General features: G+C 47.9%; 1 protein-coding gene across 1 annotated transcript in view; it reads right to left on the bottom strand.

Annotated features, from left to right (window-relative positions):
• Window positions 1-20,655, bottom strand: part of PRKCH (protein kinase C, eta) — a 134,485-nt gene extending 113,830 nt beyond the window's left edge. The window contains exon 1 of the mRNA XM_014966572.1: window positions 19,994-20,655. Within this exon, the coding sequence (XP_014822058.1) occupies window positions 19,994-20,341 (348 nt within the window). The 5' untranslated portion in view covers window positions 20,342-20,655. The remainder of the gene's footprint in view (window positions 1-19,993) is intronic.
• Between the last annotated feature and the right edge of the window lie 254 nt (window positions 20,656-20,909).

Here is a 20,909-nt window from a genome sequence, read left to right as displayed (position 1 = left end):
ACCTGGACACATTCCTGTGGGACCTGCTCTGGGTGGCCCTGCTTTGGCAGGGGGTTGGACTAGATGATCTCCAGAGGTCCCTTCCAACCCCGTGGGATTCTGTGATTAGCAACAAAACAAAAATCTTTCAACAGCTATAGAGCCCTGGGACACCACTTCAGCTCTTACACCCTGGACACGCACTGAGTAGGCATGATGCCGACCACGCACGTTTTAAGGTCTCTCACTGAGCGCACAATGCAGGAAATGCTGTTTTCTGCCTCCAAGTTCTGGAGATGATCAGCAAACCTATTTTCCGTCACGTATATTAACTCAGTATAACTTGGCAGAAAAAAACAGGAAGCAGTGCCAGTTATGCTGTTTACAGTAAGAAATAAATAAATCACTGATGGGCGCCCAGCCGGCGAGCTGGTTGCACTTCCCATTTGGAAACACTCCAAGAGCCACAGCAACAAGCGGGTGAACGGAGTTTCCCCACAGTAAAACACTGACGTAGCCGAGCTTAGTGCTGTTACCGTGTTCCCCTACAAGGAAAAGGCTAGCGAGGGAGCGAGCCCAGGTAGCCCACGCAGCAGCCAGTGCACACTCGAGACCTGGGGTTTGCTCGGAGAGGAACACAATGGGCATCAGGCAGAAATCCAGAAGGAGAAACAAAAAGATCAGGCAGAGAAGCAATAATGATGCTCTTGGTCTTGCGAAGTCTTCCAAGGCACAGCATTCACCTGCAGTCTTAATTTACCTTATTAACAAATCTAGGCAGGCTCATGAATCATTCATGACTTTATATTAAGCAGCAAAGTCTGCATCACGGTCTGAGGTTCTGTGTTCACGGCACCCTTGTTAGTTGCCTAAGAATCCTCACTGCACAGTTCCAGCAGGAGAGGGCTGTGTAAATTAGGGGAAATCCACTGTGTTGTAACCGTGTCAGACTGGGCCCTCAATATCCAGCTCATGGATCCAACCCAATGAATTGTGGACTCCTACACCAGCTGCAAAGAACCCCTCTGCAGTTGTCTCCCCAGCACCTTGCTCGTTTACATACCTGTGCTGTTCTCCACTATTCAGTACTGGAAAATATTTTCTTGTTTTATTGTATAATCTTAAACTTCTGTGAACTCCTTCTCATTCAAGTCTCCATTAGGTGTGTCACTATTTCTAAAATAGTCTTCCTGCTACATATAATTCATTTGATGTACTGCTGCTTTTCCATTTCTGTCCAATAGCTCTTTCTTCTTTCTAAAAACAGGCCACAGCTGATGAGACAATGAACCACTAAAATCCCTTAGTCCTCCAGAAATAATCCATCAGATTTCTGCACACCCCAGGTAGAAAGGGAAAGGTCACAACTTTTGGCTATTCCAACCATTTCTGTCAGGGGTTTGCTTTTGAAGAGTCAAATCCCATCTTTTTAATAACGGTTCAAAAGTGAAGTTCTGGTGGTATAGCCAAGAGCAGTCTGCTGGGGAAGTCCAGCTACCTATAATGCTTGATCACTACTAATGGGTGCTGGGAAATAAAAAATAAAAAATAAAGGTTGCTGGAGTGAGATTCAACAAGCACCTCAATGCCTGCAGCTTGACAGCAGGAAGCTGGGGTTCTGCGATACAGAGGTTCAAACACAAACCAAAAACCCTGCAGAGGACTTGATCCGCACGCACCTACCCTCTTCCCTTTGAGGCTGAGTGTCAAAAAGATCTGTACGTAGCAGAGGACCCAGCACTACGTGGTTTGGGTGGCAGATGTTTTGTTTGCTGCACAAGGGGCCAACAGCTATCGGTCCTGACCATCGCTCCCCTATCTCAGCCAGACTTCCAGAGCTGCTGTAGCACTACACCAGGGACAGATGGAACCCCAAAATGTGGACAGTAATCCTAAGGGAACCTCCATGCCAGGTAGGGCTCACAGTGCTTCCCATCCCCTTGTTGCAACCCTGGTATCGCATCCCCACAGCGGTGTCACTGCATCTCTCCTAAAGGCAGTGCAACATATGAAAGGAGCTGCATGGATGGATCAGACACATCTCCACCTTTTCGCCCAGCAAAAAATGCCTAGCCCCCTTGGGGTGCTGAGGAACCCTTAAACCATCAATTTCCTAGAGAAGGAAAGCAACCTATGGGGATGGCAGGAGCAGAGCCAGAAGCAGGGCTTGTGGTCTTCCAAAGCTTGACCTAGCACACTGCAGAGCAGGCACCCCACCTTGAAGAAGTGGAAGGAAGAGTCTGCAGTCCCCGGGTGTCAAGAAAAGTCAATTGCTACACAGCACCAGAATCCATAATTCTTTTCAGTGACCATAAAGCCTCGCACTAAGTGCGTTGGGGAGGGCTGGGGTGGGAGAGGGGGAAAGAAAGGACAGAGGGGGACAGACACACCACCACCACACCCCCGTCAATATGACAATAAATTAATTTATGTGCAAAATGAAGTTATCAGCAACATTTCTGACAAGACATGAGATTTCAAGTAACGTGCCTCAATGGCATGCCAGTCTTTAGAACTACAGCTCCCATCACGGATATCCTCATTTAAAGTCTTCACTGCATTAATCATCCTTTGTGAGGACACAAAAAAGAGGGAATACTTCCAGGAACTTTTGAAACCCAGATCCTGGCATGGGCTGTAACACCATGCAGAAGCCTAAGCACCTATGCTCTGACCATTCTTTCCACATCTTGAAGTAATCACCATGACTTCTTTCTTCCTCCTCTCACTTCCTCACCTGGCAGTTTCTTAACACTGAAAATATTAAGGCCCAACACTTATATCCAGGCAGTATTAATCCACCCCATCTCCTCTCACACTCCATGTTGCAAGATGATGTGTCAAATTATTTGAGACAGAAGGATGAAAAGTAAACTATCAAATATAGGTGTCTCACAGGAGAGAATCCGCCTGGGACACAGGAAAAGATGGAGAAGAAAATTAAAAGTACTTTTAGCCCACACACTAACCCCTCTCCCATTCCCTGCCAACAACTTATAGGATTGTTTAACACCCCTGGTACACACTTCCCAGGATATCACGTAAAAGCAGTAGCATTTTCTGGCCACGTTAGGAGCTTCTAAAGATACAAAAATAAAAATTAAACAAACAAAAAAAAGGAGTGCCAAGGCAAGCACTCCCCCAGAATTCCTGAAGGGATGCTTGCCCCTTGTGTCCAGATGTTACCGCTCACAGCTCCACTCCAGTCCCCTGAGGTCCAGCACTGGGACTCACAGTCAAGTCTTCACACAGCAAAAAGAATGCAGGTTGGGATCCAGTAAACAGCTGACAACACCCAGAAAGGACATGCCATTGCCAACATTTGCTTTGCCAAGTTAGGTCATGTCCTAGTTGTACAGCGGTTTTAGTTTGTGAGTTTGTTTTTCAGTTTGGAGTTTGGGGAGTTTTGGGGGTGGGGAGGGAGAAAAAGTACAATAAAAATACTTGTGTAAAATAGCAGTTAAAACACAGTGCATAGATGAGGTTCTTTATAGTGAAAGACACTGGGTTGTATATTTGTACAGAAAGGATTAAGGAAAAAAAATAATAAAAAGACTCCCAAAATTCTGAAGCCAAGCACAGCAGCAAGAGACAGACTGTCCAAGACCAAGCCATTTTTAGTCTCATCAAGTCTGTGATTACAGTTTTCCTCATCTACCTCACCAGAGAGATGATCTCACTAGCCACTTGTGACCATAAAGTCATCACTGTGACTCCAGCAATTGAGCTGAGACGGAAAGGAGCTGAAAAGCACCAGCCTCCAGCCTCCTCCAGGCCACCGGACGGGTGACGAGGTGCCATGTCACCGGGAAATGCTGTTCAGCTGACCCAGCCGTCTATCCCCATCTGAAGGAGGAGGCACTTCTGGGCCTTGCGTGCCACCACAAGCTGACAGGCAGCTTGCTGGCATCCACCAACAGCATGCTGTCACATATTTCCCCTTTTTTAGTATTTCTTTTTCCCTTTCCAAAGCGTGGTTTCAAGCTGAGGAAGCACTTCTCAGCCAATATGGCCAAGATGTACCTTGGATTAGAAGAAGAGGGGATGGGGTGGGTGTGTGTGTGCAGAAAGGGCCTGCAGAGGAAGAGGTCAGGACATGGTTGAAGTGGTTTTGCTCACGTGTCAATTGAGAACATGGCCTGGTCTTGACCACATTTCCCATCCGAAGCTCAACATCACCTGCAAAGCTGCAGAAAACAGGGCTTTTTCTGGGGTTACTGCAAGTTCAAGCACATGGCAATGCTGGGTACGCCAGGAACAGGACAGGCTCTGTTACAAGGCCATCGTACTCAGGACAACTGCTGTCATGTGCCTTCCTTGATTTAGTATTTAGTTTCCTTGTGAATGGAAGGCCTGGAATTTCATCTGTGCCACAGCCAGCATTGCACGTGCTTTATATTAAAAACACACATGCTTTTAACTCCAGCCCACTAGCTAATACGTTTAAAAATACAGATTCCCTTCTGGAGAAAACTACTTCCCTACCTGGGTGGCACTCCTAATGTGGACCTTATGCTCCTCTTCCGACTGACAAACAGCCCTTGCTGAGGGGGGACACACTACCCTAATTCCCAAAGCAAGATCTTATTCACTCCAAGAAAAGTCATATCAATTTTAGTTGTATAACCTTAACCGGAGAGCTTTCATCAGCTGAGGACAGAAATCCCTTGGACAGCATTTATCTCCCTTCAAAATAAAAATCAAGTAACTTCCCTTCTTGAGGGTTTACCAAGCCCTGTAATATAAAGTCGAGAAGCCAGTCAAACAGTTCCCTCCTCTGCACAAGCAAGATGCTCAGTAACGACCTCGGGGGAAAGAAAATGAAAGATACAGTCTCTCTAATAACTGCCATGCATCCAATGAAGTGAACCATTACAAACACAGCCCCCTAAGGAAGATAATAAAACACACAACACTGATCAACTCCTAATATGCATTAAAAAAAATATCAAAGAGCCCTAGATAAGATTACAGAAGGGAAGAGTTAGATCCTGAACTAGCTGCACTGGAGACACCAACCAGATCCTCACCACCGCTGCACCATCAGGTTTGGCTTCTTAGGAATCTAAATCACAGAACTGTCAGAGTTGGAAGGGACCTTCTAGAGACCATCCAGTCCAACTCCCCTGCCAAAGCAGGGTTGCCCAGAGCACATCACTCAGGAGCATCCAGGTGGGGCTTGAAGATCTCCAGAGAAGGGGACTCCACACCCTCCCTGGGCAGCCTCTTCCAGGGCTCTGCCACCCTCACCCCAAAGAAGTTCTTCCTCAGATTGGAGTGGAACTTCCCATGGTCCAGCTTGTGCCCGTTGCCCCTCGTCTGGGAACCACTGAAAAGAGTCCTGCTCCAGCCTCCCTCAACTCACCCTTTAGATACTTGGAAGCATTACTAAGGTCTCCCCTCAGCCTTCTCTTCTCCAGGCTAAAGAGTCCCAGCTCTCTCAGCCTTTCCTCAGCAGGGAGATGCTCCAACCTCTCCATCGTCTCGGTTGCCCTACGCTGGACTTTCTCCAGCAGTTCCCTGTCTCTCTTGAACTGGGGAGCCCAGAACTGGACGCAGGATTCCAGTGGTGGCCTCCCCAGTGCAGAGCAGAGGGGGAGAATGACCTCCCTCCACCTCCTGGCCACACTCTTCCCTATGCAGCCCAGGATCCCATTGGCCTCTTGGCCACAAGGGCCCATTGCTGGCTCACGGAGAGTTTCCTGTTCACCAGGACCCCCAGCCTTCTCCTCAGAAGTGCTTTCCAGCAGGTCCACCCCATCCTCTAATGGTGCCTGGGGTTCTTCCTCCCCAGGTGCAGGACCCTACCCTAAAAGATTCCTCTTGCAGCTGAGCAGCACTTGAAAGGCTTCTGGGAGATTACCACATACAGCAACATGAAGCACTGGGGTGGTTTCAGATACTGAGATCGAAAGTCTGAACAAGTAATGACCCACTGGAAAATTCACAGCAAGAGATGGAAAGATCTGGTGCTCTTCAAACACCTACATGTTCTGACTGTGGCTTTAGGGCAAACCACAACACTGCCTATTGTAAAGAACACTGTTCCTGTGGAAACAGTTGCTTAATATTATTAGAGATGGAGTTAGAAGAAATACTACAGGTATACAGAATTCTGGAACTACCTGTTTACTGGTTAAAAAAAAAATATTTAAAAGGAAAAAAAAAAGTTCTGTTCTGATCATTGACAGTAAAAAAAAAACCAAAAACGATCAGGCAGTGATAAAGAGCTGAAGTAGTTACAAAAGTTACAGTTACAGCTAAGTAATTACAAAAAATCAAACCCTCATTTCTCTGCAAATAAAATTTCATATGCCCAGGACTATTAACATGAGGAGACTGTTTAGTCAACCTAGAAATGAACGACAAAACCTATACTGAGAAAATGTTGATGAGCTTTCTGGAAAGAAGATTCTTTCAGAACAATCTTTCAGGACCCACACACAGGGGCACCGAAGGTTGTTTAAAACCAGCAAGCCTCGGGTACTCTTTTCTCACCCAACATTCATGTTCAAAACAGGAACAGGCGCTTCCAAAATGTTACTAAAATAAGAAGCAGCATTGCTTAAAAACAACGAGTACTGCACATCCATTGCTGAGGCAACCCTCTTTGCAGTAAGCTTATTTATATATAGAAATAAGTCCACTGACCTTGCATTAATCACAAACACCCCTTTCTCTATGACAAAGGGAAATGACAAACTTGGAAGGACACATCAGAAACCTTCTGAGATCGCATCCGCATAAACCAAAACATGCGACAATTTGAATGACCATTGCTTCTCTTTAAAAAAATTCACCCAGACCCTACAATTTTATTCTTGACAAAATCAGAAGAGTGCAATTCTAGGATTATTTTGGATATAGTTTCAATTCTTCGTTCTAAAGTTCTTCTAACATTCTGGAGTTCTGAAGTACTTAATTCTAAGAGTTTTAACCAACAAAGCAGTAACTAGAGGAAACACAACCAGTCAAAAGGGGTTTCTCCTCATTACACACAGTGCTAAGCAAGAAATGAGTGTGTGTTGTGTCCCATCTGCCCCACGACACACACATGTTCCCACACGTTTCTACACCGTGAGCACTAACACCTTGTGCTCCTGCAGGTGTGTGGCCACACGCAGCAACCACGCTCCCGAGACAAGCTAAAAGACATGGCTTTCCATACCCCTTTGGTGGAGCTGAGGGAACACCAGCGCGGGGTTCTGGATGTGGCCAACAGTGGTTGAAGTTAACCGCTAGGAAGAACATAGGGTTGATTACAAACTGACAAGTCATTAACCAAGTTCTTTGGTAGACTCAAAATGAAGGGGAAAAACCATCTCGGTATCAAGCTTTGATCAAGAAGAGATTACTGTCCCCAGCACCCCCGCCTCAAAGCTTCCTCCCTGCTCTTCTTCCAGACATCATCACTCCTCTGCAAAGGCAGCAGAATGGACAAGCTAAAAGACATGGCTTTCCATACCCCTTTGGTGGAGCTGAGGGAACACCAGCGTGGGGTTCTGTACATGGCCAACAGTGGTTGAAGTTAACTGGTGGGAAGAGGATAGGGTTGATTACGAACTGGTAAATCATTAACCAAATTCTTCAGTAGACTCAAAATGAAGGGGAAAAACCATCTTGGTATGAAGCTTTGATCAAGAAGAGATTACTGTCCCCAGCCCCCCCCCCCCCAAAGCTTCCTCCCCGCTCTTCTTCCGGACGTCACCGCTCCTCTGCAAAGGCAGCAGAATGGACGCTGCTTTCGCACGCCTCCAAAACCACAGCTCACAGCCCACCACGTTAACTCATTCGGCCTTTGACTGAGGCTTTATTTAGCAAGTTCATCTGTGAAACAGGGCAGGCGAGAAGCAGAGACATCAGCAGGAAGCAGGCTACCTCTCCTGCTGCACAGCGACTGCCCATGGGGCAGAATAAGACAAAAACCTGCTGGGTGTCCCCCCCAGGTATCCTGGACAAACTGCCAGAGCTCACAGGTCACAAGCCTGCTAAAAAAGTGCTCAATCCAGGTTAAACACAAACCCCATTCCTAGCCTGGAAGACTTTGTAAGCATCCACCCAGATGAAAAGGGTTTCCATCCATACTAAGACGTGAACATATTTTGTCTACAAGGGGCTGAAAACCATCCTGTGAGGATGTGCAGCATAGCCTCAAGTTTTGATGCTTTATTCCTGAGCCTCCAGAATCCAAGAGCTTGCTCTGCTTTTCAACACCGTCAGCCCAAGATGATGACAAGCCCTAGCGCAGCTAGAACTTGCTCCTTTCTTGGACATGAGCACAATGAACTCGATGCTCTTCTAGGCTCACACCGAAAAAGCCCATTCAGCAAGATTTTGCAGAGGAAAGTGATACACGTTCCTTCCTAGAATCAAGCAGATGCTGAAAAACTTTATCATCTTTTTTGGCAAGACAAGCTAAATGTTACGTGAGCTAACTATGTGAAAATGTGCTCAAAATGAGGTACTGTCATTAACTACTGATGGGGTTATTATAACAGGAGCTAATTTTTGAGAGGAAGATGGCTTATCCTAGCACAGCTGGGTTTCTACTGAGTTTTGCTCCACTCCAAACCAGGAACAGCTTAGTTACTTGTACAGCAGCTACTAAACCACCACAATTACATCCCACTACGTTAAGGGAGAGTTAATAAAACAGCACTTTTTCTTAGCGTAGGTCTGTAAGCTGCCAGCCACATCACAAGTCCCTGGCAGAAAATAGAGGCTGAAACTTGTAAGAAAGGAAACTGTAGGGTCATTTCCAACAATCTCTCCAAGAAGTCACCCTCCTTCCCAAGCCAGTCTTGTGAGCAGTTCGTGTGGGTGTACCCAAGGCTCCTATACTGGATTTTTTACTCTTATTAAGTAAACAGATAATGAGATGACAGGAGCAGGGCTCCATCTTGCAAACTGATTATCAACAGCAGTTCTCCCACTGTTAGGAAGCGGAGGATCACCCTACACATTTGACACCACTGTAGCTTTTGCATTAAATAGCATGTTTCAACCGAACAGCTTTGACGAGACATCCCACCAAGGACGTCTGGACCGCACAGGAACATCTGCCTCACATGGTTATATTTTCTTCCAGGCTCAGGAGTGAACTGCCTTACAGAATAAATTTTCATTGAATATATTAACGTTAGACGCTTCAGTCTGTGAATGACCTAGTTAATAAACTCATTACACAGAAGCCAATTACTTTCCCTTTCTCAGAGCTCTACGGGCATTCACTGTGCTTGATAAATAATGTACAAGCCAGCCATCATTATAAACACCCATTGCATGCAAGAAGGAAGAGAGAAACGTATCCAGCTCTTCTCCCAGTGAGACTGGTGCAAAGCTGGCAGCGTAACTCCATTGATGCCATCAGGAATCCACCGATGTGAACCCTGCAAGCGAAAGCAGGGGCAGGGTTTCGGCTCCTGCTCCGCTGAAATCTCACAGAAAACACAGGCAAACTTTTAGAGTGACATTTTACAACAAGCAAGAAAGAAGGAAGAGAGCTTTCGTGTCGATTATTAAAAATAGATGCCCGAAAGAAGTAAGGTACGGAGAGCATCTTCTCATGCAGTGTGCCAGAGTCTACATGTGGGGGAAGGATAAGAGCGGGGCCCCGCCGCATGAGGGGTCTCTTCCTCTGTTCTTCAGATGTAAAGCATTTAAATTTGAAAAGAGCTAAAGGATACGAGATGGAAGAAAACATTCAGTAAATCTATCCCCAGATTTCACCACTTTAGAGTAACGTATTTTAGAATAACGTAGACCAACAAGCTATACAGCCTTGTTTACCAAGAAAAATAAACGCAGGACAAAGTAAGAATTCAAACAGGATAAGCTAGTCTTTCATTAGTTGCTCTTGATTCAGACAACCTTCATTATTCTGAAGGAACTGAGCCCAGAATTGAATACATTTACAACAGGATGAGCACACTGACCAGTCGAGTTGGAGAGAACCACTCTAGAAACCAACTCACACGTAGACAAGCCAACTTCAGTGCCATCGGAGACAGCGCTTATTTGCAACTATTTTCTCTGATAAAAAGCACCTAGGAGTACACACCCCTCATGCTGATTTTCACTCTCATAGTAAAACTGTCGCTCTCTTTCCTATGCAGACCGTAGAGTCAGGCAGCTCCAGCCAACTGTCACAATCCTCAATGATCCTTCTGGCAGCCCAGGTCTCCCTCTGACTCATACCTACAGTACTCGGCGTAGGTACGACTGGTCCCTGCTTCAACCTACTGCAGCATCTATAAAACTGGGCATGATAGCAAATATTTTCTATCCAAAACCAGTAAAAGGATTCCCAAACTAAGACTAAGGTTTAAGATACTGAAGCAAGTGGAGATGTGTACGAGGATTTACATTTATAAGTGATGTCTTCCTTACATGACAGAGTAGAATTAAATTTACTTACAAGAAAAACACAAAATACAGTACTATTCTAAAATGGAGACTAATGACGAAGACCTAAGAAAAAAAAGAAAAAAAAGAAACAAGCAAAGGCAAAAAAGAAACCACAGAGCAGGCCAGAGAGAGGGCTAGAAACCAGAAGTGCTGTAGGAAGGTGTGACCTGCTTTTTCAGACCAAATCAGCAGCAAAGTCAAAATCCTGCCTCTGAGGAAGGCTGCTACAAAAGATAGGAGACAAAGGAAGGAAAACCACCTCAGTGTTCAGATATGGAACTACTATCTCAAACTTCTCCTCAGTCCCTAGATGACCTATCTGTCAGTATAATTCTTAGTTAGGGGTAACGTCCTGGGACAGCGTAGATACCCAGCCTGTTTCTCACATCCTCTCTCTCACTGAGCTCCATCGGAGAGGTTACAGAGCTCTGCTGAGCTGTCAAGTGAATTCACACTGCAAAGGACTTTATCAATTATCTTTTTTAAATGCACAGCAGCCATGTTATACTTATACACCAAATAACACATTTAGAAATGTCTTGCATGGACATATTTTCTTCCTCTCCTCCTTTTGACAGAAATATTTGTATTGCAATAAAAAGAAAAAAAAGTCCAAAAAATCCAGTTAAGGCCTACACAGCATTGTCATGTGGCTAAAAAAAACAGAATAAATAATCTCTCATCTTACAAAGTGAAGCTAGCTACCAAAACTACCCAACTTTTGTTTCTGCAGCGCTATTTCATCTCCTGTCTGTTCAACAACAAGGAGACCTCTCCTGGAAGGAGTCTGGAGAGCTGCCACTCTATCACCGATACAAACACAATCAACTCGCTCATGAAACTCAATACTTACAAAACTTGGCAGGCAATCACCAAGAAAAAGTCTTTACGTAATGTCATCTACAGGTTCACACTCCCTCCTCCCCTGCCAACATTTTTTTGTATTGACGAAGCTGGTGGGTAACGACAGTCACAGCAACACACTCTTACTCCAGCAGGTCTACACTCTGTAATGGGGCACAGGAATTACAGAAAATCACAGAATCTTCATGGTTGGAAAGGATCTCTGAGATCACCGAGTCCAACCACACACACACAAAAGACCCCCACAATCCTGGGCACTAGAGCATGCCCTGAAGTGCCACGTCTACACGTTTCTTAAATCCCTCCAGGGATGGTGACTCCACCACCTCCCTGGGCAGGCTGTTCCAGTGCCTGACCACCCTCTCAGCAAAGTCATTCTTCCCAATATCTCATCTAAACCTCCCCTGCCCCAACTTCGGACCATTTCCTCTGCTCCTGTCGTTATTCCCTTGCGAGAATTCCCATCCAGTGACAAGGAGGGCAAACGGACAACCTGAAATCTTCTCCCAGACCTGAAGCCCCAAACACCCTGTGTCCGTGCAGGCTAGGGATGCTGTCCTTCCCTGTCTGGGCTTCACTGGTTTGCAGGGTGGCACTCAGAGGAGATAACCTGGGATGTGACATCCGACAAGACACAGGCATCCTCTCTGTCTACAGCAGATGCCCCTCTCCATCTTGAGGGCTGCATCCCTCCATCAGGACACTGGTGGGCGAGAGAGGAGGAGGCTTTCTGGAGATGCAGGGGGTCTCACCAGGAAGACTGAGAACAAGGTGGTGGCTCTTCTGCCTGCGACCTGCAATCCCATGTCTGAGGAGCCCCAGGAAAGAGCAAAGCAGGGAGCAGGCTGGTAAAACTGCTCCAGAACCCCCATGGGATAGATCTTGTCATAGAATCATGGAATAGTTAGAGTCGGAAGGGACCTTAAAGATCATCCAGTTCCAACCCCCCTGCCCTGGGCAGGGACACCTCCCACCAGACCAGGTTGCTCCAAGCCCCATCCAGCCTGGCCTTGAACCCCTCCAGGGATGGGGCAGCCACAGCTTCTCTGGGCAACCTGTTCCAGGGTCTCACCACCCTCACAGGAAAGAATTTCTTCCTGGTATCTCATCTAAACCTCCCCTCTTCCAATTTAAAACCATTACCCCTTGTCCTGTCACTGCACTCCCTGACAAAGACTCCCTCCCCAGCAATCCTGGAGCTCCCTTCAGATATTGGAAGGCTGCTCTAAGGTCTCCCTGGAGCCTTCTCTTCTCCAGGGTGAGGAGAAGAGAAGTCAATGGTCTAACCTTTGGTCTAGTGTAACAAGGGCACACAAGGCCTTGCACAGGTAGTGAAAAAAGCAATTTTTTTCCAGCGCTTTGAGCCCAGCCCAGATACTGAGACCTTAGTGCTGAGCATCCGTGATGCCAGAAGGGCTGAGGAGCTGCAAGGGCTGCTCTCACCCAGCATCACGCTAACGCAACAAAACCCGGCTCACATCTGTTCCTGGTTCTGGCTTTTAAAATAAAGCAGGGTGCTCTCCTCAGCGGTTTCCTTCCCTGAGCGACCAGAATATCTCATGATATCAAAGAATAAAATAAAATAAAAAAAAAATCTCATTGGCATTGCAGAAATTTAAGTCATTTGTCTGGCTTACCCTAAGTGGCTTAGTGACATTAACTGGACGGTTCAGGATGCGCTTTGGTTTTGACATACATTTGCTATCTTTGATATAATTATAAAGCCAGCCTTTCCCTCACAACCAGCCAGGGCTTCTGGTACCAGCACCACCGAGGGCATGGCTTGGGAGAGGAACAACCGCCTGCTGAGCTCCACCAGGACACCATGTCAGGGTGGTTATCCAGGACCCCACAGCCCCACAAATAACGCAGGGCTGGAACGAGCCACCCAAACAGAGGTTGCTCGCTGTCTCCAGAAGAAATTTAAGCCTGCAGCGTGGTTTGACACAACTGCTGGCCTAAATGGGCTGAGGTTTGGGAGGCAAGAAGGCACAATGCCCGAGCCAGAATCCTTTCCAAAAGCTGCCAGCAGCTCCTCTCGCTCGGTAACTCTTTCACTCTTCTTTTTCTCCATGGTTACACAAAAGCTCCCTGGTTTCTTGATTGTATTAGCAAAGCACACTAGCTACAATCAAGCCTAAAACATCAAAGCAGCTTTAATAGTTTGGAAAGAAAGGGTGGGAGTCTTATTCGCCTCGGTAAGGGATAGGCTTTCATATTGAATTACACTGTAAATCAGTAGACTTTCTAATGGCATTTCAATAGCTTAAATGGCCCCCTTGACAATCTCCTCTGCGAGGTTTATTGCCCATAAGCTCGGAATGGCAAACCAAATCATTACTCAGAAAATACTCCAAACGGAAAGCCTTCGGACAGCCTGGATGAAACACGTTTTTACAGAGAGACGTGGGTTAAAAGCTAAGCCTAGAACACGAACAGAGCGAGGTGAGGCCCACGGGGCTGGGGACACGGCTTCCTGGGGTGCTGGGCTCGCTTCTGCTGTGGTCACCCTGCCGGCCCCCTCCTCCTCCTCCTCCACACATCGCCTCTCCACAAAGAGCAACCCCAGGGCTGAAGGCCCGGGTCTGCAAACACCCTCAGGAGCTCCTTCTGCCATGGCTAACAGTGCTGAAAGAGCTATGGGCATCAGCCCCCTGTCCCCTCTAACCAGAGCTCACAGGTAATTCGGTGGCAACACCACCGGCCGGAACAGAGAGCTAACCCTGGCGAAGTCAACCCTGCACCCCAGCTACCAAAATTAGCACAGGCGTTGACAAACAACTCCAGAAAACCTGACATGACTGTACGAGCCTCTCCCAACCGCCCGCTCCACCCCAGGTGAAGAAGCTGCCACCAGGCCAGGGAGCCAGAGCATCCACGTTGGCCAACAAGCCAACTCCATCAGTAACAGGACCAGGCTCCAGCTGGAAACCTACATGCCCACCACGCCATGGAGTCAGAAGACCCGGGTACCCCTCAGTGAGGTCTGGAGTGAGCTTTGGGCTCAGCAGCTACTGCACTGGGTGGAAAGGCATGCTCCTCTCCTGCACGCCTCTCCAGTGCTCCCAGAACCCTTCCCAGCTTCAACAGCACCACAGCAACAGTTCTCAAGACACAGTGGTGGAGAAACAGACTAAGAAGACACTAGGAGGCTGGTACCGCAGCAGGACCAGGCACCCAGCTGCACAAAGGACAGCCAGACCCACCTCCTGCTGTACCCAGTTCAAAGCCAGGGCATGAACTCCAGTCCCACAGACACCTACTGGCATCCCAGTGGCTCCGACCACTGGAGAATGGCTCTTCCCATGCTTTGACCAAATATATCCAGCCTAACACACTCTCAAGCAAAATGCCTATGTTCTCATAGGATGCTCACGGTTGCCAGACAGGCAATTTATTGGGGAGGAGCTCGTGGATGAGTGAAAAATAGGACCTCTATTTAGAATCATAGAATTGCCTAGCTTGGGAGGGACCTTTAAGATCATCTAGTCCAATCATCAACCTAACTCTGGTAAAATCCATCACTAAACCATGTCTCTAAGCACTATCTCTGCTTGTCTTTTAAATACCTCCAGGGACGGATGCCTCAACCACTTCCCTGGGCAGCCTATTCCAGTGCTTAAGAACCCTTTCTGCGTAAAAATTTTTCCTAATAATTGTTCCTATTTAGCTCAACTTCTGATGCTGAACCAGGGCCGTAAGCGTACAGCTCTTCGTGACACAGCCAAATCTACAGATTCTCATCTGCCTTGATCAGTAAAACCGTTACTAGCATCACGTGCCCCAGGATTATTCAACACTTGATAAATAGCAACATTTTTTCCTTTACTTATTTATCACAACCTTTGTTTTAAGCTGCAGAGCACTCTTGGGTAGCCCTGGTGCCCGGGACTCTTGCTGGCATTTTGAAGGGTTTGTTCATGGGGCAAAAGGAAAGAAACAGAAGCCAAAGTTCTGGTAGCTTTCACAAGCCATCTTCCCTTCTGCAGTAGGTGTTTCTCTCCAGTACTCCTATTCAACAACATAACTACGTATCAGTAACAATAATTACAGAAAAGACTTAAAATTTATCAAGAAATAGGGAAGGAGGTTAGTTTACTCAAGCATAGTTTGCAATTGACATGCAGCATGACTTTCACACAGCTCGGAGACCCGCACTATGCACACGCTTGTCACGTGCATGGGAACAGAAATCATATGGATTTCTGTCATATTCTCTACATCATATTCTCTACAGATCTGATCACCATATTCTCTACAGATTGCTATATTGCTCGTTATCTCAGCTTCATACTGACCCTTGAAAAAACACACCACTCACTCCCACCCAACAAGCTGCAGTCCATCTCTACAGGTGAGCACAGGCTGATGCAGACACAAAATACTGCCTCACAAAATTCTCCGTCAACAGCTATAAAGCATTTTTGCCTTCCTGATGCAAGTTTTGCCCACCTGGAGAACACTGCAGCAAAGCAGGAGTCAAAATAAGAAGCAACCATATCGTATTGGACTTGACTTGCAGCACAGTCATGATGCTCTGGGGAAGACGCTGCATTCTCCTTTAACTTTTCAATTTAGTGTTCAGTAAATACAATTGCATATAAACATGGGTAAAACACAGTTCCTCTTGCCTTAAAGAAAAAAATAGTAGGAAAGGACACAGGCAAAAGAGCACAAGGAACGCATGAGTATTATTTGTCTTAATCTCATCCTGCACACATGAGCACAAAGTAACAAACTCATCAGGAAGCTCCAATTGGCTCATCAATCTTACAGCCCATCTGTTATCTAGTTTCCTTTGGTATACTTCGATAATTTGCTAGTTCAGGGTCAAGGTTTCATTTTAACTCCTTGTTAAAGCCCTAGAAATTATGACATCCCTATCCAGGGACTAACACTTTTACCATCGTAATTAAATAATTCCCTCGTAACAATGCAATTCAGTGCCTGTAAACAGTGTTTACCCAAGCTTAAAAATTACATCAGCTAGCACATAAAAGTCATAGGAATAATCCCATGTACTGTAAACATCTCCCCTTTCAGCTACAACTCAGAACTCAAAATTATTCACATCGTTTCACTGACACACGACTGCTTCCTACACCGTGCTCAGAGGCAGCTGAAGAGGGAGGGGATTCTACCTTTTAAGGATGCATGTGCCAAGCAAAAATGGGGCAAAATCACATGCTTTAAAAGACAAGTTTCGACCCTGATGTAAATCGTTAACAGCTTTCGGGGAGCAGCCAGCTTAATTCTCTCCCGCGTTGCAGGCGGCAGGGTCATGCGCACCTGTGTAAAATGCCACCATTCAGGTTTGCACCATTTCACACCCACACAGGAAAATGCCTCCCAGAAAGAACGTGGTACCGGAGAGATGGCTCCCGGTTTTAACTACCTTTGAGCATGCTGAAGGCAAGGCGGCGTTTAATTGACAACGTTCATAAAAACTACTGCTCTGCAACTTGACAAGTGAATATGGGAAACAGAGAAGAAGGACCTTGAAGTTAATAAGCTCTTACAGATTTGGTCTGTGTAAAATTAGTCAAATGTGTTTAACAACTAATACACAAATTAAAAAATATCCAGACCATGCTAATGTGTTTACTCGAAAGACTTCAGAAAACAATCAAAATGGTTAGAAGCAAAAGGGTAAGTTTTGAAGAGTCTCTGGAGCATGGATTTCAGCGCAAAGCAGAAACAGAGAACTCTGTCCCAGTACCCAGCAGGATGACTCAGGTGTATAAGCATTACTGATGAGACGGTTCATGTCCATACACTTACTCATCTGCATAAGTGTTTGGGGTCATAATTGCAGTGAGGTACCTGCAAGTCACCTGGGAAGCACCAGTGCTTACACACCAACTGCCCCTGCTCGCCTCTGGCTGACGCTCCCTACGGTTCCCACAAGAGGCAGTGACCAATGTTTCAGCTCATCACTTCTTTCTTCTATTTTTTTTTCCAGCAGGAAAAAATCCACGTTTATATACAGAGCAGCCTGAGAGCTCACACCAAAACCTTCAGGCCCGCACATGAGCTGAGGGACTGTAATTAATTGTAAACCAGGTTAAACTTTGAGGATTCACCAATTTTCCCTTCATTCCATTCACCTGCCTGTATGTGCCTTTGCTTTGGGGATGGAAAAAGGGCAGTATAAAGGATTTCAGCATGGAGGTGTTGCATATCGTCTACAAATCTCTCGTGGTGTCTCGTATCGTGCCAGCAGTTCATAGGCCTTGGGTTAGTACAAACCAGCACTTCCTATGCTTACGATTACAAAAAACCCCGTGACAGCCTCGCTGGATTTATCAAGACATATTAAATTATCAGGGCAAGATGCTGTTCCCTGTCATCATGTGATCCTGCCTGCACGCTATGCAAGATGCTAACCGAGTCAAAAGGGAGGGGAGAGGAGAAAGGGAACAGAAGATGAACGCTTGCTCACTCCCCACTAAACCCACCCCAGTTATAATTTTTAGACATTAACTGAAAAGAAGAGCAGCAGCTCTTAGCCTCTGTCTACATGCCCAGATATAGCATCAGTTACAGCAGTCTAGTTAAAAATACTCACTGATTTCCTCCTCCACTGCACCCATAAACTCACAGGCACAGGAGTTCATAAAACATGTGCCTATCCAGCAAGGTTAAGAAAGCTTTCCCTCACCACAGACCAAAGAAGAATTTTGGGCCACAGACTGCATCTGTCCTGAAAATCAGCACTGTGGGATGGATCAAATGAAAGAAAGAGTGGGCACCTGGACATGCGTGCATCCATCCACACCAGAGGCAGTATCATTACAGATATTTTAGTAACATAAATAAGCCATCGCCTTTGCAGCAGGGCAGTCCAATCCCCCGTGCAGCCAGAGCCAGTGCCAGCAGGACTCCAGCCTTCCGAGGGGATAGGGCCTTTTTTGACAGCAAAGACCAAACACCCCCAGCAAACCAAACATGAAGAAAACCCTCAAAACCACAGCTCTCTGCCCCGAGCTCACTCCTTTGCCCTGTCCCACAGGGGTCCATTCTGTATTTGAAACTGTTTTAGCAGACAACTCCCAGAAGCAGCTTCTCTCCAGCAGCACAACTGGGCTGGGAAGTTGGGTACACTTCCCACCACCCAGCAAAGCCCCAGGAGCAAGACCTGAGCCTTTGAGGCCAACTTGGACCCCTTTGCTCAACACACTGACTATCCGAGAGAGACCACCTTTACTGCACGAACCTCAAGCCTACCCACAGGGTACTCAAGTACACCACAAGAGGAAAACCAAATAATATAGTACAAATATACACCTATTGATCAGTCCTGCAACTACTGTTTCCCTGCTGTCACCCCAGAGGTGTAGCATCACACCCCAGTCACGGGCACTGGCTGAGAACAGAAAGTACCAGCGTTCTCCCCAGCGATACCATCGAGATGCCTATCTGTTCTTTACAGTGTCAGCTCTCTTTCCTCCACGTCTGATTTTATTGTGGTGGTTACCTGACCACGCGTGCTGAACTTCCTGGACTCAAACAGCTAATACCTATCTTAACCCCAGAAATTCTCAGCTCTTCTGCACCTTCTCCTCCCAGAAGAAATGCCTTTTTCTTTTTTTCCTATTTTCTTTTTTAATCTAACACTTACAAGCAAACTACTACCTGGATCAATACAGTCACTTCCTCCTCCTTTACGTACTGGAGGCACAACTTCAGAGCATGTACTGCTCCCTTCACTTACCATTAGGACTAAGACATAAATGAGGTTCTCGGGGCCAGATGAAAGTGACATTGACTTGGAAATAACCTAGAATAGGCTGTAAGTGAAACTGTCTCCAACGAGCACAGCAGTGTACATAGTGGACACAAGACTAGTCCTGCTGTTCTGTTAAGAAGCCCAAGAAATTCACACACATAATACATCAAACAACGGTGCAAGCATGTGTAGATCTGAGGAGAAACACATTCAGGTACCCAAGAACGTCTCCATGCGCTAAGCAAAAGAAGGAAGGTACGTGATGGTGTGAGTCTGTAGGTTTGCTAGCTATCAGAGAACCATAGAATGGTCAGAGTTGGAAGGGACCTTAAAGATCATGGAGTTCCAACCCCCCTGCCCTGGGCAGGGACACCTCCCACCAGACCAGGTTGCTCAAAGCCCCATCCAGCCTGGCCTTGAACCCCTCCAGGGATGGAGCAGCCACAGCTTCTCTGGGCAACCTGTTCCAGGGTCTCACCACCCTCACAGGACCTCAATGATCTCAAAGGTCCCTTCCAACCATGAATATTCTGTCAAAGAATTTCTTTCTGGTATCTAATCTAAATCTCCCCTCTTCCAATTTCAACCTGTTATCCCTCGTCCTGTCCCTACACTACCTGACAAAGAGTCCCTGCCCAGCTCTCCTGTCGCTCCCTGCAGATATTGGAAGGCTGCTCTGTACGACCAGATTTCTCTCTGCCAGTCTACAAAGAGGAGAGACCTCACAGCCTTTAGCTACAGGGTCCTGACCCTCAAGACAACGACAGCTATGGCATTTTCTTCTTGGGCTCCCCAAATCCAAGGGCTGAAACAGCAGCCTGATCAAACCCGAAGCGGGGAGGCCCAGGCGCAGGGGTGAATCCCCGTGCGAGCGTGGGTGAACACGCCAGGCCGTGTGTGCATCTGCAGGACGGGCGTGCAGGGACAAGCCCCAGCTCCGCACGTACCCTCCCACGGCCTTCATTCATGGGGAGAGGAGCCCAGCTCCGGCTTCTCCTCCGGCTGGCTACTCACCCAGCCCTCGAAGCTGTCGTTGGGGCCCACGGAGCGCAGGAGGTCCTGGAAGTGCAAGGTGCAGTTGGCCACGAAGTCATCGTAGCCGATGGGGGTGTCGTGGAAGACGGAGAGCTCGAGCTGGTGGCCATCGGTCACCGTGGCGGAGAACTCCTCGTTGTAGGTGGGCTTGTTGGTCTTCTGCTTGGTGCTGGTCTGCCCCACCCGCACCTGGTCCACGCTGACAGTGACATAAGGGTCCAAGAGCTGGTAGCCCTTGCGGAAGAGTGAGTGGCGGAGGGACCAGCGGGTGGGCTGCAGGCCCACCGCCTCCCCGATCCGCACCTTCAGGTACCCGTTGAACTTCATGGCTCCGGACACGGCCGACACCCCCGCCCGGGGGAGCCCAGCAGGACAGCCAGACCCCCCGCCTCCCGCCGAGCGCCCGGCCCCGCCGCCTCTCTTCAGGGGGCCGGCCGGCGGCGCCGCGCCTTCCCCCGGGCCATGCCGGGGCCCCGGAACCGCCGCCCCTCCGCGCACCGCCCACCTCCCGCGGCAGCGGACGGGCCGCTCCGCCGCCCAGCCCGGGCCTCTCCTGCTGAGGGGGAGCGGCTCCGCTCGGCTCGACTTGATTCGACTCGGCTCGACTCGACTGGGAACACCTGGGGCGTAGGACGGCGCCGGGCGGGGAGGAGCCGCGAACCCGCGGCGTGAGGGCGGGCCCGGGGTTGGGGAGCGGGCGGGACGGCTCGGCCCCGGCCCCCCCCCCGGTCCCGGTCCCGGTGGTTCCCCCGCCCCTCCCCTTCGTTAGCACAGGTGCGGCCGGCAGCCTCAAAGCGAGGGGGGGTCTCCCCAACACCCTCCCCGCCCCGTTTGACACCTCCCGGGGAAGGGCTGAGGCCGCCCCCGGTGGCACCGGCGGGGTCTGGGTGGCACC

This window comes from Calidris pugnax, unplaced genomic scaffold (assembly GCF_001431845.1).
Source record: "Calidris pugnax isolate Ruff unplaced genomic scaffold, ASM143184v1 scaffold74, whole genome shotgun sequence".
NCBI classification, from domain to species: Eukaryota; Metazoa; Chordata; class Aves; order Charadriiformes; family Scolopacidae; genus Calidris; species Calidris pugnax.
Note: the sequence above shows the minus strand (reverse complement) of the source record. Positions and strands in the feature narration are given on the sequence as shown.